Source organism: Habropoda laboriosa, unplaced genomic scaffold (assembly GCF_001263275.1).
Source record: "Habropoda laboriosa isolate 0110345459 unplaced genomic scaffold, ASM126327v1 scaffold186, whole genome shotgun sequence".
NCBI lineage: Eukaryota > Metazoa > Arthropoda > Insecta > Hymenoptera > Apidae > Habropoda > Habropoda laboriosa.
Window position 1 is genome coordinate 859,065 of NW_017100427.1, and position 18,131 is coordinate 877,195.

Genomic DNA, 18,131 nt, shown 5'->3' on the forward strand with positions numbered 1-18,131 from the left:
AATCTCGCGAAATTTTCTGTAAGTGAATTGATAGCGTTTATTATCATCGCGGTTGTTACGTCTCTGTTACGCGTTCTCAAGACAAATAACGAAGATTGGGGACGGTGCGGTGGTACAAGGGCGAGATATCGCCGTTAGAAAATATTAAGTGTATTGTTTACAAACTTCAATGTTTATCTGTAAAACGATCATATATAATTTTAAGGTTCGAAGTAATCTGCATTACTTTGGATCACCTTTTCCTGACGAATTCCCTATCTAAAAAAAAAAATGCTGCTTTTGAGTGGTTAAACGAGTCGAAGATTTGGAAAAAAAGGCACCGAATTAATTTTCAAGCAAGCTATTACGAATATCTCGTTTTTCGATCAATTCACGTGTAGAATTAATACATCGTTATATTTAGATCGTAATAATTCGAAAGAAAGATCAACCAGTTTTGTTGACGAGAAGCTAATTAATAATGCAGCCGTTATAATGGCAGAGGATGCTATAGGCTCGCGATATTCCTTAATGCAAGAAACATCGGGTGTCCCGAAAAAAGTCGGAAACATTCTCCGCTGAATATTCAGCGGCAAAAACGACGAGCTACGCGCAAGGACGTCGCATTCTCGTAGAAGCGTATAAAAATGCAAGGATGCGCGTAAAAGAGAGGAAAAAGAAGGGAAGAAAAAAGGTTCGGAGAGGAAGGAATCGGTTGATCTCGCGGTTCTCCGCGAGATCGTGGCTTTCCCACTCGCTACCTCGCGCTCGTACCTGCGTGCCGAGTAGCGCACCGGTGGCGACCGAAGACAGCCGAGCGTAGCCGAAGGCCGAGCCGAGCGCGTACGAGCTGCTCCCCGCCACAGTCTGAAATCGGCTAGCGTGACGATACGACGTGCGGCAACAGTCGTTTAATAGTAATAGACCCGATGCTTTGTAACGTTTAGTTTCTCGATATTGGTAGGTCGATTTAAATCGGGCGACTCCGTGGCTAAACGAGTGTTGGTGTCAGTGTCGAGAGAGAGATTTTGTGGAAAAGAGAAACGATTCAGAGACCTCCGGCGTCCAGTACCAAGAAGAGGAATCCCTGTGTCACGATGGCAGCCCACGAGCATCATCGGGCTGCTGCTGCTAGGGCTGCTACTATTGCCGTGTTCGCATTGTTGCCGTTTATAGGTGAGTGTTCTTTTTCCATCGAAATATGAAGAAAAATCTAACGCGAAACGCGAGCTTGTTAATGGACACGTGCACGTTCTCACGAAAGTTTTTGCGCTTTCGCCGAAAGACCAAAGTCACCGCGGTATTCCGGCTGGCACGCGATAGCTCAGCAGGTGGTTTACCAACAACGCGCAGTGCCGTGGAATTCGTGGAAATGTCTGACACGATACCGAACGATAGAATTCCGTAGAATTCGTCGAAATATTGTACGGAAGGTCGAGGACTCGGTATGTATTTCCTCACCGGTATGCCGGTGAAGCGCGGCAATTTCGTACGAATTCAAACTTGTCTCTGACGTTGCGGTACCGTAACCGATTTCGTATGGACGTGTAACCGTCGTTGGTGCAGCAGCACTGTTCGTGGGTAGATTTCTTTTTACCGATTGCGTGACTACGTTGTACGCTGTGGTGAACAACATTTTCGACTGCACCTGGAACGTTTGCAAGTGGCTACAGATGCACGTATGTCATTCTGGGAGGGAGTTGATTAACTTGACGTCGGTAATGGTGTCAAAATGCGCGACACGATGCCGTAAATGAAAGAGATACTATCAGTGCGTAATCTATCGACCGATGAGTCAGTGTTCGACGCGTACTGGAATGTACAGCGAGACAAAAAAAGTTTATCATCTTTTACACAACACACGTACTTTATGGAACTATATTTCCTCGCCTACTTTTGCGGTCGTATCTTTTCTATCGTTCATCAGCAGTAGATATTTCGTTTCTAGTACTGCTCATGGGTACATTCTCTAAACTTATTCAGCCGTTCGATTTGAAATCGTGCTAGGGAACGCAAATACCAATTAGCGAGGTTCTCGAGCCAACACAGCCCAGACCTCTAATACTCTCCAGGTATAATCTCGATAGCCGTGTGTAGGTAATAAGAAGGAAAGAAACGTCTTGTGAACGCGGGCCTAAGCAAAGAGGCCGACACTTGAGCAAACGATCGTCTTGCACCTGTACGGGGCGCCTAGTATATAGAGAGGAGGTGCACCTTGCGCAGAGTCGGCTTTCCGCTAACAATAACCTGACCTCCAAGGGACCGTCGGGGCCCTCTGGTCGTGTCCAAGGGAATCAGGGAAACGTTACCTGAAAGTCAGGCTCTGTTGCCTCGCCTTTGTGTTGTTCGAGCACTTTCCGTGAAATTGCAGCGACGACCTCGACGATGCAGTTCTCGAATGTATACCTGTCCGAATGGTCTGGTGGTGCAAATTGCCGTCGGAGAAGGAACACACGCAGTAGGCATTTCGCTTCTTCCTTTCGTTTTCGATCGTTCATTTATGATCGAGCTCTCTCGGTTGGCGAGAGAGACTCGTCGCCGTTGAGCGTAGGTTCTCTCCGTGGTCCGTTCGTCTTCGTCTCGTCGCCTTCACTCTCTGTCTCTGCATTCGCTGGCTCTTCGCTCTCTCTCTCGCGCCGCTCAGTCCGGTTTCGTCGAGTCACCTCGGAATCGCGTTGTTTTTTTATCTTCCTCTTCTTTTTGTCCCGTTGTCCCTTCGCTTCTACAAGCGTGCCTCTGCCCGCTCACCGGTTGTAATTTATAAATGGCCAGCGCGGTGCGTGCTCGACAGAGATGGGAAAACGGTACCGTTTCAGTAGACCGTTTCACTTTCGAAGCAGTCCAGAGCACAGTAGTCTCTCTCTCTTTTTCTTGGCTTCTCTCTCTCTCTCTCTCCTCGGATTGTGTATCGTTGTTGGTAGGTTCCAAGAAAGGCGTTAGCCCGCGAGTTGTTTCCTCTGAAATTTATTTGTCATTGTTCGGGCCCGGCTATGACTTACGTTGCGGGAATACGCATCTACATTCTTTTCAGGCCCCTCTGGCGTGTCGTAGACACAAAGCGAATCGGTTCCAGGGAGAAAGTGTCGCAACAACAATGCTACGCGTCTGAGCGTGAATAGAGAAAAAGAGAGAGGGAGAGAGAAGGAGGAAGAGGAAAACGATGCGTGTGTAGGGCATTTCAAGCCGGAACAGCGGCGCAAAATTCGACGAATTGCTTCGAAACAATCCTTGAAAATAAAGCGTCCTCTACGTTATATATCCGTGCATTCGTAGTCACGGTACGAAATTTAACGGCGAGCGTAATAAAGTCGCCAGTTTTACTGCTGCTTTTTGTTATAATAAACATTATTCGGCTGGTCCTTGAACATAAAAAGACACGAGTGACTCGTAAATACGAAGTATCTGCGTCGTTGGTATGAGTCTCGTTAAAAAATGTATAACAGTTCCCCGATGCGTATTATGTAGAAGAATATGACGATTCGAAAGGATATTGATATTTCACGTTACGAGTTACAATTGCCGCGCTACACGAGCAGAGCAGAAAGGAAGAGAAAATTTACGCGACACTTTTACTCGGGACGACCTTTCAAACAGCCTGTCAAACCTCCATAATATACTCGTTGAGAAGAGTGGTGGGGGAAGAGGCGCTGTGTGTATCGCGTGCATAGCCGTTCGACTCCCCGCGATTACCTTAAGAGTTCGTCGTCGAGAGAGAGGAAAAAGAAAAGAAGGATACGCAGTGGAGAGCAATCGAGACGGGAACAAAAACGTTAGATACCTCGAAGATAAACAGGGCTCGAGACTGACCTTTCCTCGTTTCAGCATTGTAAACGTGCGCGAGATGGTACACGAGGCGTTTTCTCGCGTGTGCACATATCTCCCTCTAGACGTCTCTTTTTTCCTCTATGGTTCGTCACACACTGCACGGAACGCTCGCTCGTTCGCTCGGGTCATCGATTCTTTTTTTTTTTTTCTGTTTTTCTCTCCTTTTTGTCGCATTGTAACGCGGTGACCCATTGCTGTGGACCGTGGTGGATTCCGGGGGCCATTAAAGTTCCTTTCTCCCGCTGGCTTTTTCGCCATTATCACCGCGCATAAATATAACGAAGCAACCGTTAAACCTTTTAGACGATTCCAGCTCCCTCTCCCTCTCTGCCTCGCTCTCGGATACATTGTAAACGTGCCTTATGGCCGGGCTCTCTCGAAGCTCCCCGAGTGTCAAGCACACACGAGCGGAGATTAGCGAACGGAACGGAAACGTCGAGGACTGCACACGAGAATTTTTTTCTTGGACTTTGCACGGTACAAGACCGGAAACGTTGGAAGGAAAAGCTAGCTAGCTACGGCAAGAGCAATAAAATTGGAACAGTGAGAGAATGTGGTCGTGACGGTAGGTGGTAGGGAGTAAGGGAGAAGAATTTAGCAGTGTGGCTACTCGCGAGAGAGAAACCCTTGATTATGGTTATTACGTGCTCCTCTCTCTTTCCCCATCTCTTCTGTACGATAAAATATTCCAGGGAAACCGAGGAACTGCAGTGGCGCCACTTAATGAGTCGTGGCGGTTTTTTCAACTAATATGGTGGACGTCGTCGTAAAAACAGCCACTTTTTCGCGGGAACGACGGATACGGAAGCAGTGGGGAGGTGGAAAGGAGAGGAGCGAGCAGGTTTCGGGGGGGAAATAAACGAGATGAAAAATGCTCTCCTCTCTGGTGTGCTCGCTTTGCGTTTCCGTGGCTGATAATTAGCGATTTTTCGGCGGGAAATGAAAAACAAACAAAGCCACTGGCTCGCGCGGCTCGTTTCTACAACGCTCTCTGGTGAAATAACCGGGAAATTGAGAGAGGAAAGACCCCCGCCGGCTGGAATAGAAACGATCGTTTGCTTCTCGTTTCATCGCCTCGAACAACGTTGGAATTTCGCTTGGAATTTAGAAATCATCCCGTACAACGTATGTGTTAAGGTAGGTATATTTCTGACGTCGATTCAACAATTTCACGGTAAACCAATCGTGTACGGAAGCTTCTCTTCTTCGTAAACGCACTTTTGCCCACCAGCGATATATTTTAACACCGTGAAAATTGTGGCGCTCGTTATCTCGTATACATCTCTTGTTTGATCAACAATGCATCTGCGTTCTTCGCTCCCTCCGCGTTTTCGCCGAACAGTTTCGTTGTAATGACCTAGATGGCGGGCCGCGAAGTCCTATTTCTCGTATTTTCGTCTGTGCGTGACTTGTAACCACATTCCATTCGTTCGTTTTGTTCGTAACGCGTGCCTCTTCGGCGTTTCGGAATATTTACGCTGACGCAACGTCGAAAGGAAACAGGGAACGTGTGATATTTTTCCTTTGCGCGGTTTACGTGAGAAAGGTTGTATAGAATTTTCATTCCTAGCCTTAGTGCTGAGTGACGCAACGCTTAATGGGATAGCAAAGCCTCGGGCCTAAGGTGTTTTACGAGATTGTACAGGTGACAGTTACGTTCGCTCAGGAAACCCTTTCGTTTAAAAATACACGAGTGTTTCTTAATTACCGATAATCTCGTAAATTAGATTGTATTTTCTAAATTAAATTCGTCCCGGATTATGCACATTTTACTAATATTTCATTTGAATTAATAAATCTCCATTAATAGCGGATCGCACTTGGATAAATCCTGCCCAATTATATTTCAACGTCACAAATTAATAAATCACCTCGGCACTGTCTCTATAATACACAGAGTAAGACGAAGCAAAACAGAAGTAGAACAGAAAAGCAACGAGGGTTAGTCTCGAATAAAGATACGAACGATAATTTCCGTGTCATTAAGCGGACATCGCTGTGAACGAGCCCGGTCGATTGACAGGAACACGTTTTTAATTACGATTTCTGATATCTATAATCGATATTTCGCCTGGGCGGACCGTCGAGGAATGTTCAATTCGCGCGTACCAAACATTAATCAAGCCCGGTGGAACGTCGAACAAACGAGTAGGGAGAAACAGAGAGATAGAGAGGAGAATACTAGAGATTCGTTTGGGAATCGTCGAATAGAAATAATTTTCACCTGCTGTTGTTCTCGCGGACAACGAATGATCGATCAAACCGTGGGGGAAACTATGACTCTCTGCACGCGGCTATCTTATCGAGACGCACTGTGAGAGAGAGAGGAAGAGGTGTTCACATCGCGACGAGATAATTCTTAATCAACGATCGAGGCACGAGCTAGAATTACGAGCTTGTTCCTCTCGTCGACGAATGGAGGTTCTATTAGTCCCACGTTCGTAGGTGTGTTTATCTCGCAGCGCGTTTCCTCTACACGTTTCTTATATACCGACGGAGGGAGGGAGAGATCTCCTCCGGATCACATTCTCCTCCGTAATCTTCCCTGAGGAATTTTTGTCGACGACGAGATTTCGACGCCACTGCCAGTGAAATAACACGCGAGAGTCGTTCCCCTAGAGCACAGGGGTGGCCCGCTACGCTACTTTTGGAAGCCACGTTTTTCAAAGAGCCATTTATTTATCTTTGATAACAGAAGAAACAAGGAGAAACTGAAAAAAAAAAACAGAATTACTTTTGGACATTGATCAGTTTTAGTTTACCATATTTCATTTTATTTGCATAAGAGCCGCGCTGTGGCCGCCGCTGCCCTAGAGCAACGGAGTTCGGGGAGTGCCTACCGCGTGGAGGGAGAGAAATTTTGCGTACGCGTTAACGCATTCACTAGGAATATTGTTCCCGTTGCGTATTGTTATTAATGGCACGGGATATCGAATGGTGTTACTGTTCGCGGGCAAATACACGCGGTCGATGCTTGAAAATTTGTTATTTTTGGGCTGAAAGTGTCGCGTGATTTCGCGAATTATATATACGTATTATAGGTTCCATTTGCCTAGTACGTACCTGGATTCCCATTAACGGGCAGTTTTCACCCGACGTAGATTTAGTATACCGAGGCGAGATAACTGTTTTGTGTTCTTATCGTTTGTTCGTAGTTACCTTCCAGGTATTTATTCGTCACCGGATATTTGATAGTTTCAGCCGGCTTATCAATGAGAATTTCTTGAACACAGTTTGTAGAGAGATATGTAGGTTTATCTAGTGCAGTTTGCTAATAAAAATTTTCGCCGATTAATGGGCATTGTTATGTCGACGAATTAGTTTGAAACACTTATTTTTAACACTGGCCCGGTCAAATGACCGGTTTTGAAATTTCAATTTAAATGCACCTGTTTTTCCCCTGTATTTTCTTAAAAATAAAAATATGTAATTTCTTTTTTATTATTACTATCTAAAGGCTGTTTCCTATATTAAATTGACAATCACCTGCATTCCTTTCGGAAGAAATGTGATTATTTCGTAACCGGTCATTTGCCCGGATAAGTGTCGGTACGGTTAGTGTTAAATATCGCCCTTTCGATGAATTTTTAACGTTTGTGAAAAGTGTTGCTTTGCAGATTTGCTTTAAACGAGGAGACATTGTTAGTATGCAATTGTACGAGAAAATTTTTATAGGTAATTTAAAGGGTGAGAGAGGTGGGGGAATGACAAAAATTGAAAGGAAGTTTCACATTTATTTAAAAACATGGTCGTTCTAAGATTATATTATTATGCATGCTTAAATGCATATATTGCCTTGAAAAATGGCATCTTTTATTCATCCTCTGAAACCATTTAAATTACGTATAAAAATTGTTCCTACCGCTGTAACTAGAGAAGATAATTAGATGGTCTGTTTTTCCTTGGTCCACCCTGTAAATGAAAATTTCCTAAACCTACTCGTCCTTCGAAACCCTTTAAATTACGTATAAAAATTGTCTAGTACCACCGTAGCCGCGGAAAATAATTGAACGATCTGTTTTCCTTCGTACACCCTGTATATAATAAAGATCTCCAAAATTTCATCTCGTACCATCATCTTCTCATACTCCAACCGGTTCGATTACCATCCTCCAACTACATTCCCAAACACGTCTCGAACAAATATCCATCGATTTCCACCCACTTTGCAACCAACAACGTCTCAAACTTCTGTATCCTACATTAGACATCGTTCTCCTCAAACTGCATCGAGTTCTCGATAACTCCACCCCTAATTCGACAAATCCACTCTTCGAAAGCGTCTTATACGCGATCATCATCACTCTCAGACGTGTCGTCTGGTCGCCGAATATTACATCATTGTCATCTCGTAGCGGAGGTTATACGCGATCATCACTCTCAGACGTGTCGTCTGGTCGCCGAATATTACATCATTGTCATCTCGTAGCGGAGCGTCAAACGAGCCCGTGTGGCGATGTTTCTTTGTGTCGCGTCAGCACGCGTCTCCATTTGACTCTCGCGTTTCGAACTATTAAGTTTCTAAACGAAAGTTGAATGCGTCTCTCGCGAGACGGTTATTCAACGAACGAAGAAGCGTAAGTGCACAATACGAGAAAGTATATATCACGCACCTCCTATCCTCTCTCTCTCCTCCTTGCGTCCAGCAAGAATGAATGGAAAGTCAACCCGGATAACGCGCCGCGTGTTCTCTGCGCAGAGAGAAGAATCGGCGTTGCTCACCGTCCATAGTAAAGCGAATCCGGGCCGAGAGCACGTTTCCAGGCCGTTCTTTAACGAACCGAAGGATTCAGTGACGTCACTAGACCGCCCGTAGGATTAACTAGCTAAATACTTAACGTGAATTAAGCCTCGACGCCCACCCACGGCTTCTTGCGCCGTGCAAGAAGAGGGTTCCTCCGCAGAGTTACTTTAGTAAAATAACAGCCGGCTGCGTTATTTAATCATGCGACTCACGGACTATCTGGCAACGAAAGGAATAGTTGTCCCTTTGTCTCTACTTCTTCAGCTGCTTCTTAGGGTGGACGAAAGGGTAGCGGTGGATGGACGTGGCTTGGGAAGTGGAGAATCGATCGTTTCTTAGGCTCTCCAGACGGCGATTTTTAACCCTTTTTCTCTCACACCACGCGTAAATTGATTGCTAAAATTTCGGGGCATGTTAAAAATTATATTACAATTTTTCGCTGATCTTACGAGAAAAAGTATGCATTTTTGACTGATCTACGAAAGAAAAATGATATTTCTTTTAATTTGTATTAAAAAAATCTTGAAGCGGTTGAAAATTAACGGTTGCAGAAGTTTCACGTGGATTTGAAAAGCGAGAGTTTGGGAGATATATAACACGAGGTGATTGTAATTCGTGAAGAATGCAGTGAGATAAGTGGGTGAGAATATAGAGGGAATACAGTCACGGTTAAGTTCATTCGTAATTTGTATTTAACCGCGAATGGAAGCGATGAGCGAAGATATCATTTCATTACGTGCTGTTGTAAAATGGAAACCTGGTTAAAGGATTATGCGTCGTATAATACCGGCGCTGAAGCACGTTTCTTTGCGTTCTTATTAATTCTATCGCAAGAAGTACAGGTTTCATTTGAAACAGCGCCGAGCTTTTTTACATTCAAGACGTTTCAACGAACCATCTCTTAATCCCCTTGAATCCTCATCTATCTACCACTTCTTCAATTTCTCGTTACACTTCTCGAAAAACGTAACTATTAACCCTTGGTTCCGTGTGTGTGCGGTAGATAGGTAAGTACACGGGTAACAATGGGGGGAGAAAAGCAAGAACAGAGAGTGAAAAATTGAAGAGGAGAATTAACAAGAAATTCTCCATTTATATTAGCCAGAAGTTAGCGGGCACAGCTCCATTTGTTAACCGAACGAAACCGTTCCGCTCCACGACAGCGGTAAATACGGGTAGAATGGCAAAAATGTGCACCGAATTTCTTTCCTGTCACTAAACAACATCCATCACGAGCACGTGAAACACAACGGTTTATCCTTGCTTCGCTCGTGAAACCACTCTGTGCACTTTGGATCAGTGCTGTTCAGTAATTGCCCGTATGGGCAGCGTACGGGCTTCCGCGGGCGTGCATAGCCCGGCGGGCAACGGTGTATATGTGTATGTAATAATCATCGTTCGTTTTAAGAAGGAAAATTGTGTTTCGAAGATATGTAACACAGGCTCCTTTCTTTCACTCTGTTTTAATTTGTGTGAAATCATTAGCTCGCGACTTTGCTCTCAGCTTTGCCCGCGGGCATCGGCGGGCGCCCTTGCCCGCCAGAAGGGCACCGCTCTAGATAATTAGTGCATCAGTGCTGTATCGACTCGGTCCAGCGATCGTAATTTTTACGATCGAGTAGTATGATTAAGGGATCGCGTGTCCTCAGTCCGTGTGCCGCACTTTACATTGTCGTAAAGCCGGTACGGTCGCGTAAATGTCATTTTCTGTGGAAATAATTCAGGCTAGAAGTTACACGGTTCAGTTTTACGATCGTGCGTTCGCCAGCCGAGGACAAATTACGTTCCGTGAAACGCTTCGAGGCGTTGCTACGATTCTTTTCTTCTTTCTTTTTTTCTTCTTTCTCCTCTCCACGAGACGTCTCGACGTCTTGGACGACGCAGGGTGCCTCCCCTTCCAAGAGGAAAAAAATCGTTATCGTAGAAATAGGCTTTAATTAAAATATTCCAACCAGATGACGTCTCTCGTGGCTTCTTCTTCTTCTTTCGCTGCGTTTGTTCGAAACGCATGCTTCCGGGGTCGTTGAACTTTTGATTGCACGGAGAATTAAGGAGGAGATGTCAGAATTTTTCTGTAGTAATTTTGATACTGTTCGTGGGAGTTCTTCGTTGACATGTTTCTGTCTACCAGTCGTTAAGTTTGATAAATATCGCGAATAACGACCGGCAGAGAGAAATCTCGAGTGAATATTTTCTTGGAAAATTAAGTCGTCTGGTTGGGTTGATTAACTAGAATTGAGTGGACAACATTGGTCGAGGTTGTCTCTCCCACTTTCGAACTCTTTCCGTGTCATTTTGTATTCGCTCGATAATTGGAATTAATTCGTTTCTGTAAGAAGATTAATTTAGATTGATGGAATATTATTGGAGAATAATCGGGTAGAGGAATAACGGGTTGTCAATGGATAATTGAATAATAAATTGCTCTTCTTTCGTTGCAATTGTAGACGTATTGAGCATAATGGATATTATATGTAATTTTCTTTGACCAAGTTATTATTACCGCGGTGCACGAGATTCTAGATTGAGATAATTATCGTTGTAATTACGATTTTATATCTGTTTAACTATCAACAAATTGTACAGCAGCGGAATCAGTCTTTTCGATCAGATGTGCAAAACTGGGAAGGCATCGCGCGAAGAAATCTGTTGGCTCGATTTATGTAACGATTATGTAAAGATAACGCGGCAAATTTATGCGAAATATAAATCAACAAACTCTTCCTTTTTTCTGCTTTCCACACTTTCAGAGATGCGAACGTCGGGTTTTTAAATTAAACCTCAGATGTTTCTTTCAATCGTTTCTTTCAAAAATTTGACGTTGACACGATTTTGTGCATTTTCAACGATTAATTAGCTTCGTTATTTCTCAAATTTATAAAAGTCATTAGTCTGAATTAAAAAATTCATTTCAGAATGATTAATTCGTTAAAAACATTGTTCAGGTGCTGGAAGATATGTGATAAATCTTCATATTCTTTACCCTGAATTTTTTTCAATAATTCTTCTTAAAAAGTTATCATCTACGGTCCTATCTGGCTTTCCTCTTGGCTCACTTCCAACGAAAAGTCACCAATCTTGCACACCAACGCTGAAGTGTCCTAATATTTACATAACCTTCGAGTGCTAAATTTATATTTTCGCCAGTTTTTCCAAGTTTAATCTTACGTTAAAAATCCATATTATTCATCACGTCAGATAATAACGTCCAGACAAATGTATCACGAATTTTTTTACTATTCAATACACCTGTGCTACTGCAAATTCCTTCTTGACTGTTGTGTATAAAAATTAAAAATCATTTCATTTTCAGTTACTCACAGTCGAACTTGCTTCATGTCACCAACAATTTACACACACACACACTACAAACCCACTGCAATCACAAAAACTTTTCCTCTCGAAATGAATCAAAATTTACCCAAAGTCCAGCAATATCTCAAATTCGACGAAAAATGAATTCCAGCGTTCCTACTTTCAAAAATATATCATGCAAACTTCTTTTCTTCACGTAATTTCTCACCGTTTCAAGCATTATTCACGATAAAAAAAAATTCCGATCACAGCACCTCTGTCACACGCAACAGAACAACAAGCAACCGTGAAAGCACGTCCGTAGAAATTCGAATTCACGATTCACAGTGTAGATTCTACACCCTAGCCGCGAGACGACGTCCCAGGGTCCGCGCAACGAATGTAAAATTAATTATCCCCTTAATCGTGCGGGAGACCGCGTGCGTGAGATTCGGGGCCGCTTAATTTGAATGCTCGTCAAAGTGACGCGACGACTGCTGCGGCCCGTTGCTGGATGACTCATATACACACAAACGTACACACGTTTATCCATACGCAGGCAGAAAGCGCGAAGAGAGCGGTAGTGAAGAGAGAAGAGAACGTGAAAGGGATAGAGAGAGCCAGGCACAGGCATTCGAGTCTCTCTCTCATTCGACGAGAGGGAAAAAAGGGAGAAGAGATAGGGGATAGATAAAAAGGAAAGGAGACCGACCGCGGGTTTTGTGAAAACCTGTTTTGGGTTTCTGCCAGCAACCTGCCGCGTGCACCTGTACGGACAAAGAGTTTCGAGGGAGCCTTGTTCAGCTTTTCAACGGCCCACCTCAGGCCTTTTCCTTCGCGATAGATGCGTCCACCCGGATCACCGTTATATACCGGGTGTGTCCATCGGATCCTGACCGCACAATTCGTCTAAATGCTTGGGTATATTCGAGCTGCTCGAAATTCGAACCTTTTGTACGCCTTTTCTTGACGTAGGTTACGATATTCGAGGCATTTGTGGACATTTCGATATTCCTGAAGTGTATTCGAGGTTCCAGGATCTTTCGAGGTGCTAGAAACAATTCTTGTTGACTCCTTCGTGAGTGATCTATTTCTGATCGAGTCCAGATAAGCTCCATTGGCCAGCTTTGCAGTTATTTAATTCTTAGTCACTTGCTACACTCCACTTCGTTTCTTCCCTTATTGTAACAAGCGACCGACACCTGCTAATTACTAATTAAATTCGAGCTTACATCTCGAGCAGCTCTGCCAACCTATCCACTCAGAAACCAAAATAACAACCTCCACTTTCTAAAAAATGCGTCGTCAAAGCACATGCGTCACGCTTAACTCTTCATAAACAAAGAAAAAGATTTAATACGACACAGTTAGTCACTTCAGCCTCCGAGCGCCTCAACTATCATCACTATACCCCGTTTCTCGTAATTTCTCGACACCAGCCACACCACCACACTCCTTCTTCATTGCTGGTTGAAATTACAAGGTCGATAAATTATCCCTAGGCTAACCCGAATATTTCCACCGTGCGTTTCCCTGTATCTGGTACAGCCCGAGAGCGATGCTCTCTCTCTCTGCTCGCTATGGCGGAGAAGCAAGCAGAGCTCCCGTTGTGTACAGTTATCTTACGGAAATCGGGATTTACCGCTGCACGAAATGTTTCCCTGTCACACACGTTGTGTGTCCAAACGTAGCTCTCGTTGAAACGTTGATTTCAACGTTATGTATAGGTATACATACACACGTTGCGTCTGATGTCAACTTTCGGTAGCTCGAAGCTTCCGGCGGTGGATTTGAATTGTGCCTTGGGAAGGAATTCCATTTCGTAGGTAATTTTCTTTCTTTTCCATTTCCACCTGTACGTGTATGTACGATGCAAGGCCACCGCGGAAGAATTTAGGTCGTTTCACTGTCACACAGGCAAGATTTATTCGGTGAAATGGAGCAGAAAGGGGTGGCTTTTCTTCTCTCCTCCTCGCTTCGAAATGTATTCAGGGTCTAGAAAAAAAAAAAGGAATTCTATTCATATCACGTGTGCCTGTGTTCCCTCTAATGCAGTCAAAAGTCAGAAAATATAAAATTCTTTATAGTTCCAACTACCCCCGTGGACCTTTGTACGATGTTTTCTTGTTGTGCTCGCTTTGTGGACGCCTCTCTGGCTCTCCTACGAATTCGGAAACTACCATGGACGTTCTCTTGTGTTCACGGTGATTTATACTGTTCCAGACAGGTGAGGTGTGCACACACACACCGTTTCGAATGTAATTTTATTCAATTCTGTCAACAATTTTTCACTCGTCGATGCATCACCAGGAGAGGTACTCTTTTTTGTTTACAGTGGGGCAGGAATTTAAAGGGACAGGCGAAACGTCGAACGTTGAAGTGATATTCAGACGAACTATCGTTTGTTGTTGGAAAATAATTCGCTTATTTCGTAAACTGGGTTGTAATTACACTTTCTAGCGGATCGGTGGAAAATCACTGTTCGTTCGGCATCCTGATTAACGTTTGACAATAGTTTGGATAACAGCGAGTTCACCGTGGCAGTCAACCGCTTTGCGTGAAGATTCTTTCGAATAAATGGAGCGTGGACAAACGGAGTTCCCGGTGTAATCCTATTGTGACGAAGTTAACCGCAATGCTGGTGAATCGTAGGAATCGATTCCGTAGGCTACGAGAGCATTAATACGGACGATAATCGGCGAAGTCGTAATCCTGTAAATCGTTGAAACGATTCCCGCGAACAACGCCGCACGGCGCAGTTATTTTTCTGCAGAGAAATTCAATCGAGGTACGATTTCGTTGAAACGTGTCCGCCGACCTTTGCCGGCGAACGTTGAAACAGTTGGCCGGACGTGGTTTCGTGCTTCCTTTCACAGGTGTTACAATTACGAAAATCGGTTTCCGCTTCGAATTTTTACCCGACGATTTCTGGTTCCGTAGATTGGTACGGTCGGTTTTAATCGAGGAAAAAGGATATTTTACTTTGGACAGTTTTTAACAATGAGAGGAAGAGTTGTTTAATCTTGATAAGCTCGGGAGGTATGAAGAAATATTCTTTTATTCAGCGCTTTCAGAGTGAAAACTGTCGTTCAGTGTGATAAAGATCGAGGTCATAGGTTTCGTAGAGTTAAAAATAAAATTGCTAGGGATTTTTAGTTCTAGATCAGGGGTGTCGATACAATTTATATAAAGTTCATTATACAATTGATACAAAAATTCATTTTGTCCAAAAATAAATTGTTAAATTTTTTGCTTTTGTGACAAGCATCAACACCATCTACAAAGAAAAGTTTGTTTTCCCAGGGAAAAAATAAATTTTTATTTCACACATCAAACTATCTGAGAAAAGTGACAAATATGAAGTGTTCCTGGAGAATTTCGCCCCACTTATTGTCAAATTTTTTTTTTTTATTGCACTCCATAAAATTTACAATCAATTCCACGGGCGAATTTTTAGCAAATATACAAGAATTTCGCCCCACTTATTGTCAAATTTTTTTTTTTTTATTGCACTCCATAAAATTTACAATCAATTCCACGGGGGAATTTTTAGCAAAATATATTGGCTTTGGTCAATGACATGACTAGTATAAGTATTACATGCGTTAAACTAAAGATTAAATAGTAAATAGTGACAAAAAGAATTCGTTTTCCCAGAGAAAAAATAAATTTTTATTTCACACATCAAACTATCTAAGAAAAGTGACAAATGTGAAGTTTGTCTTAAAAATTTCACCCCACTTGTCAAATACCGAAAAATTCCTCAACCTCACAAACTACCAAAGAAGCTTCTCTGCCATGAATCATTTTTCCTGAAATTTAACCGCGTAATCCAAGAGCAAGTAGATCACGATCCATACCCGAGAACCTCGGCAGCAAGTTCTCAAGCCTCGATCACCACACGTCTCCATCTCTTTTTCATCAATTTCTCCCTGTCCAACGACCTTGTCTGCCGCAGCGTTTCCCCCTTGTCGTGGACGAGTCTCGACGTGGGTCGCACGATAATGTCGAACGATTATAAGACGTCTATATTTGCGTGGAGGCCTGTCCCCAGCTAGATAGATCCATCCACCTTGCCTGGTAATGGGACTTCACGCAGGGCTCGTCGTTAAAGCGACAGGTCAGCCGTGACACCCCTCGTTCTGCTCTCGTCTCTCCGTACTTCCGTTAGCTTCGTTTTCACGTGAACTGGATTAGAACGAACTTGGCCTGGCCTATCCTCCTATTTCTTTCGTCCTCTGTCCACGATCCGTGGGAATCGGAATAACGGGGCCGAAAAGATCCGCGAACTTCGATCGCGATAACGACCATTCGAGTCCGAGTTTCGTTCCATCGTTCGGTCAGTAAGAGAGAGAGAGAGAGAGAGACTCTCTCTGTCTGAGGCTCGTTAAAACTGCTTGCTGCTCCGTGAAATCCTCATACGATCCACACACGTCCGGCTACGTCTTCTCACGTTTGGATCACGGCGGACACTTGGATCGTTAGCCTCGCTTGCTCTAGAATTTATTCGCGAACATCTCCTATCTCTCTCGTCTATGACACACACACAGCTTGGTTTCTTACTTAAATCGAGGCTGTTGTCTATTGTTCACGATTGTCCACAAGGATCGATTTAAATTGTAAGTAGAGAATCTACGAGGAGGACGATCCTGGTAGCTCTCGAGGTGCTCGTCTTGCTCGGGCATGGAATAAGGTAGAAAGAGAGGAGGTTTATTAACAGGGACTGGTAATAAATGGTTCCAGCGGTTATCTGATGAAAAGCCTGGAAATAGGAGGGTTTTTTTCTCGTTTCGACCGAGAGAGGAAGAGGGGAATGGTTGAATTCGCTCTGTTTTGCTTCTTTGTCCATGCAAACTGCCTCGAACGTAGGAGAGAACCTCCGGGCTGCTTATTGGATGACAGAGATACGCAGGGGAGAGAGAGAGAGAAAGGAGAGCAGCTTGGTCGGTGCATTTAGTCGAGATAATTAAAGTACACGGCGTGCACTCGAGACACGAGCTGGTAAATGTCACCGGTTGCATATTGTTGTTCAGGGACAAGTGGCCTCTCTTTCTCTCTTGCTCTGTCTCATCCGCTGTGATCGTAATCGCCGTGACGTGTCTTCATTCATGCAGAATTCTCGACGATCGATTCTTGCGTGCGGAGCTTGTGGATCAGTCACGCGCGAAGGGATTCAGGGAATATCCGCCGGTTAGTTCACTGCTGCTCTCCGCGCGGCGATAGAAATTCCATGAAATAACGGCGCGCCTCCTTTTTTTTTCTTTCTTTTTCCCCCGTCGATCGAGTTTTCTTCCCTTCTTCTCTGTTTTTCTCCGCATTTTTCTTTTTCTATTTATTCGCGGTGTGTGTGTTGGCTTCTCTTCTTCGTGGCCCTCCTCACCCTTGTTGCCGCGCTTTTTAAACGTTCGTTACGTTTGTTTGTCGGTCTTCCTAGGTAATTATTCACGGAATTTTATGGAGTTCTCCGCCGATTTCCCAAGGTAAACGTGAAGTTTCCGCCAAGAATATGCCTTTTTTCCTTGGGTTAATTTAACGTGTGTTTACCTGGGGAAGTTCGAAAAGGTGGAAAAAAGGGGGTTGAAGGATCGATAACGTTCGGGTACTTAACGAGATAATTAGCTTGATATTTCACGGAGTACTATGGGATTTTTTTCTTGGTTTTTTGGAGTGTAGCGTGATATAACGAAAGGAGGCAAACGTCGATAGTAATGTGTAGCGATACTAAATGATATAATGCGGTAAAGAAAGCGTGGAGGAAAAAGGAAAACGGAGCAGCGAGTATGAAAGTAAGTAATGTGATTGAAGCGAGGAAAAACTGTAATCGTAGGAGCTATTAGTTGCATTCTACTGCGAGTCTTTTTCTTTTTTCTCATTGTAGAAAGTAGTTTTCGAGTAATAAAATGTGCTACATACGTATGTAGGTATTACTGTATGTAGGAAAGGTAGCGATTTATCTGTTGCAAAGCAGAACACAACGAGTACACTGTTCCAAGCGAAACAATTTTATTCAGACAAAAAGCTTAATACCGGCTGCATACGTTGTACCAAATTACAGGATAATTCGAATTACATCTGTTATTTAATCAGTGACGCGAACGGTTTAAACAAAGGGGGATCGTTTATGCGTATATCAGGTACAATATTTAGCATTATTCATGGTACAATGATAAATATAAAGTGGGCAGAGATCGCGTAATACGATAAGGATGCTCAATTTTTGAACGTCCCATTTTTTCGGGAGTAAGATACCGCGTTATTATTAAAATTATTCCGTACACTGGCTTGCGTA

The 18,131-nt window shown here is 43.6% G+C and overlaps 1 protein-coding gene across 3 annotated transcripts in view; it reads left to right on the forward strand.

The window, feature by feature from the left end:
- Positions 1-856: 856 nt before the first annotated feature.
- The window catches only part of LOC108575613 (fasciclin-2), a 172,044-nt gene continuing 154,769 nt past the window's right edge, over positions 857-18,131 (forward strand). For all 3 annotated transcript variants that reach the window (XM_017938442.1, XM_017938443.1, XM_017938444.1), the window contains exon 1: positions 857-1,155. In XM_017938442.1, the coding sequence (XP_017793931.1) occupies positions 1,077-1,155 (79 nt within the window). In that variant the 5' untranslated portion in view covers positions 857-1,076. The remainder of the gene's footprint in view (positions 1,156-18,131) is intronic.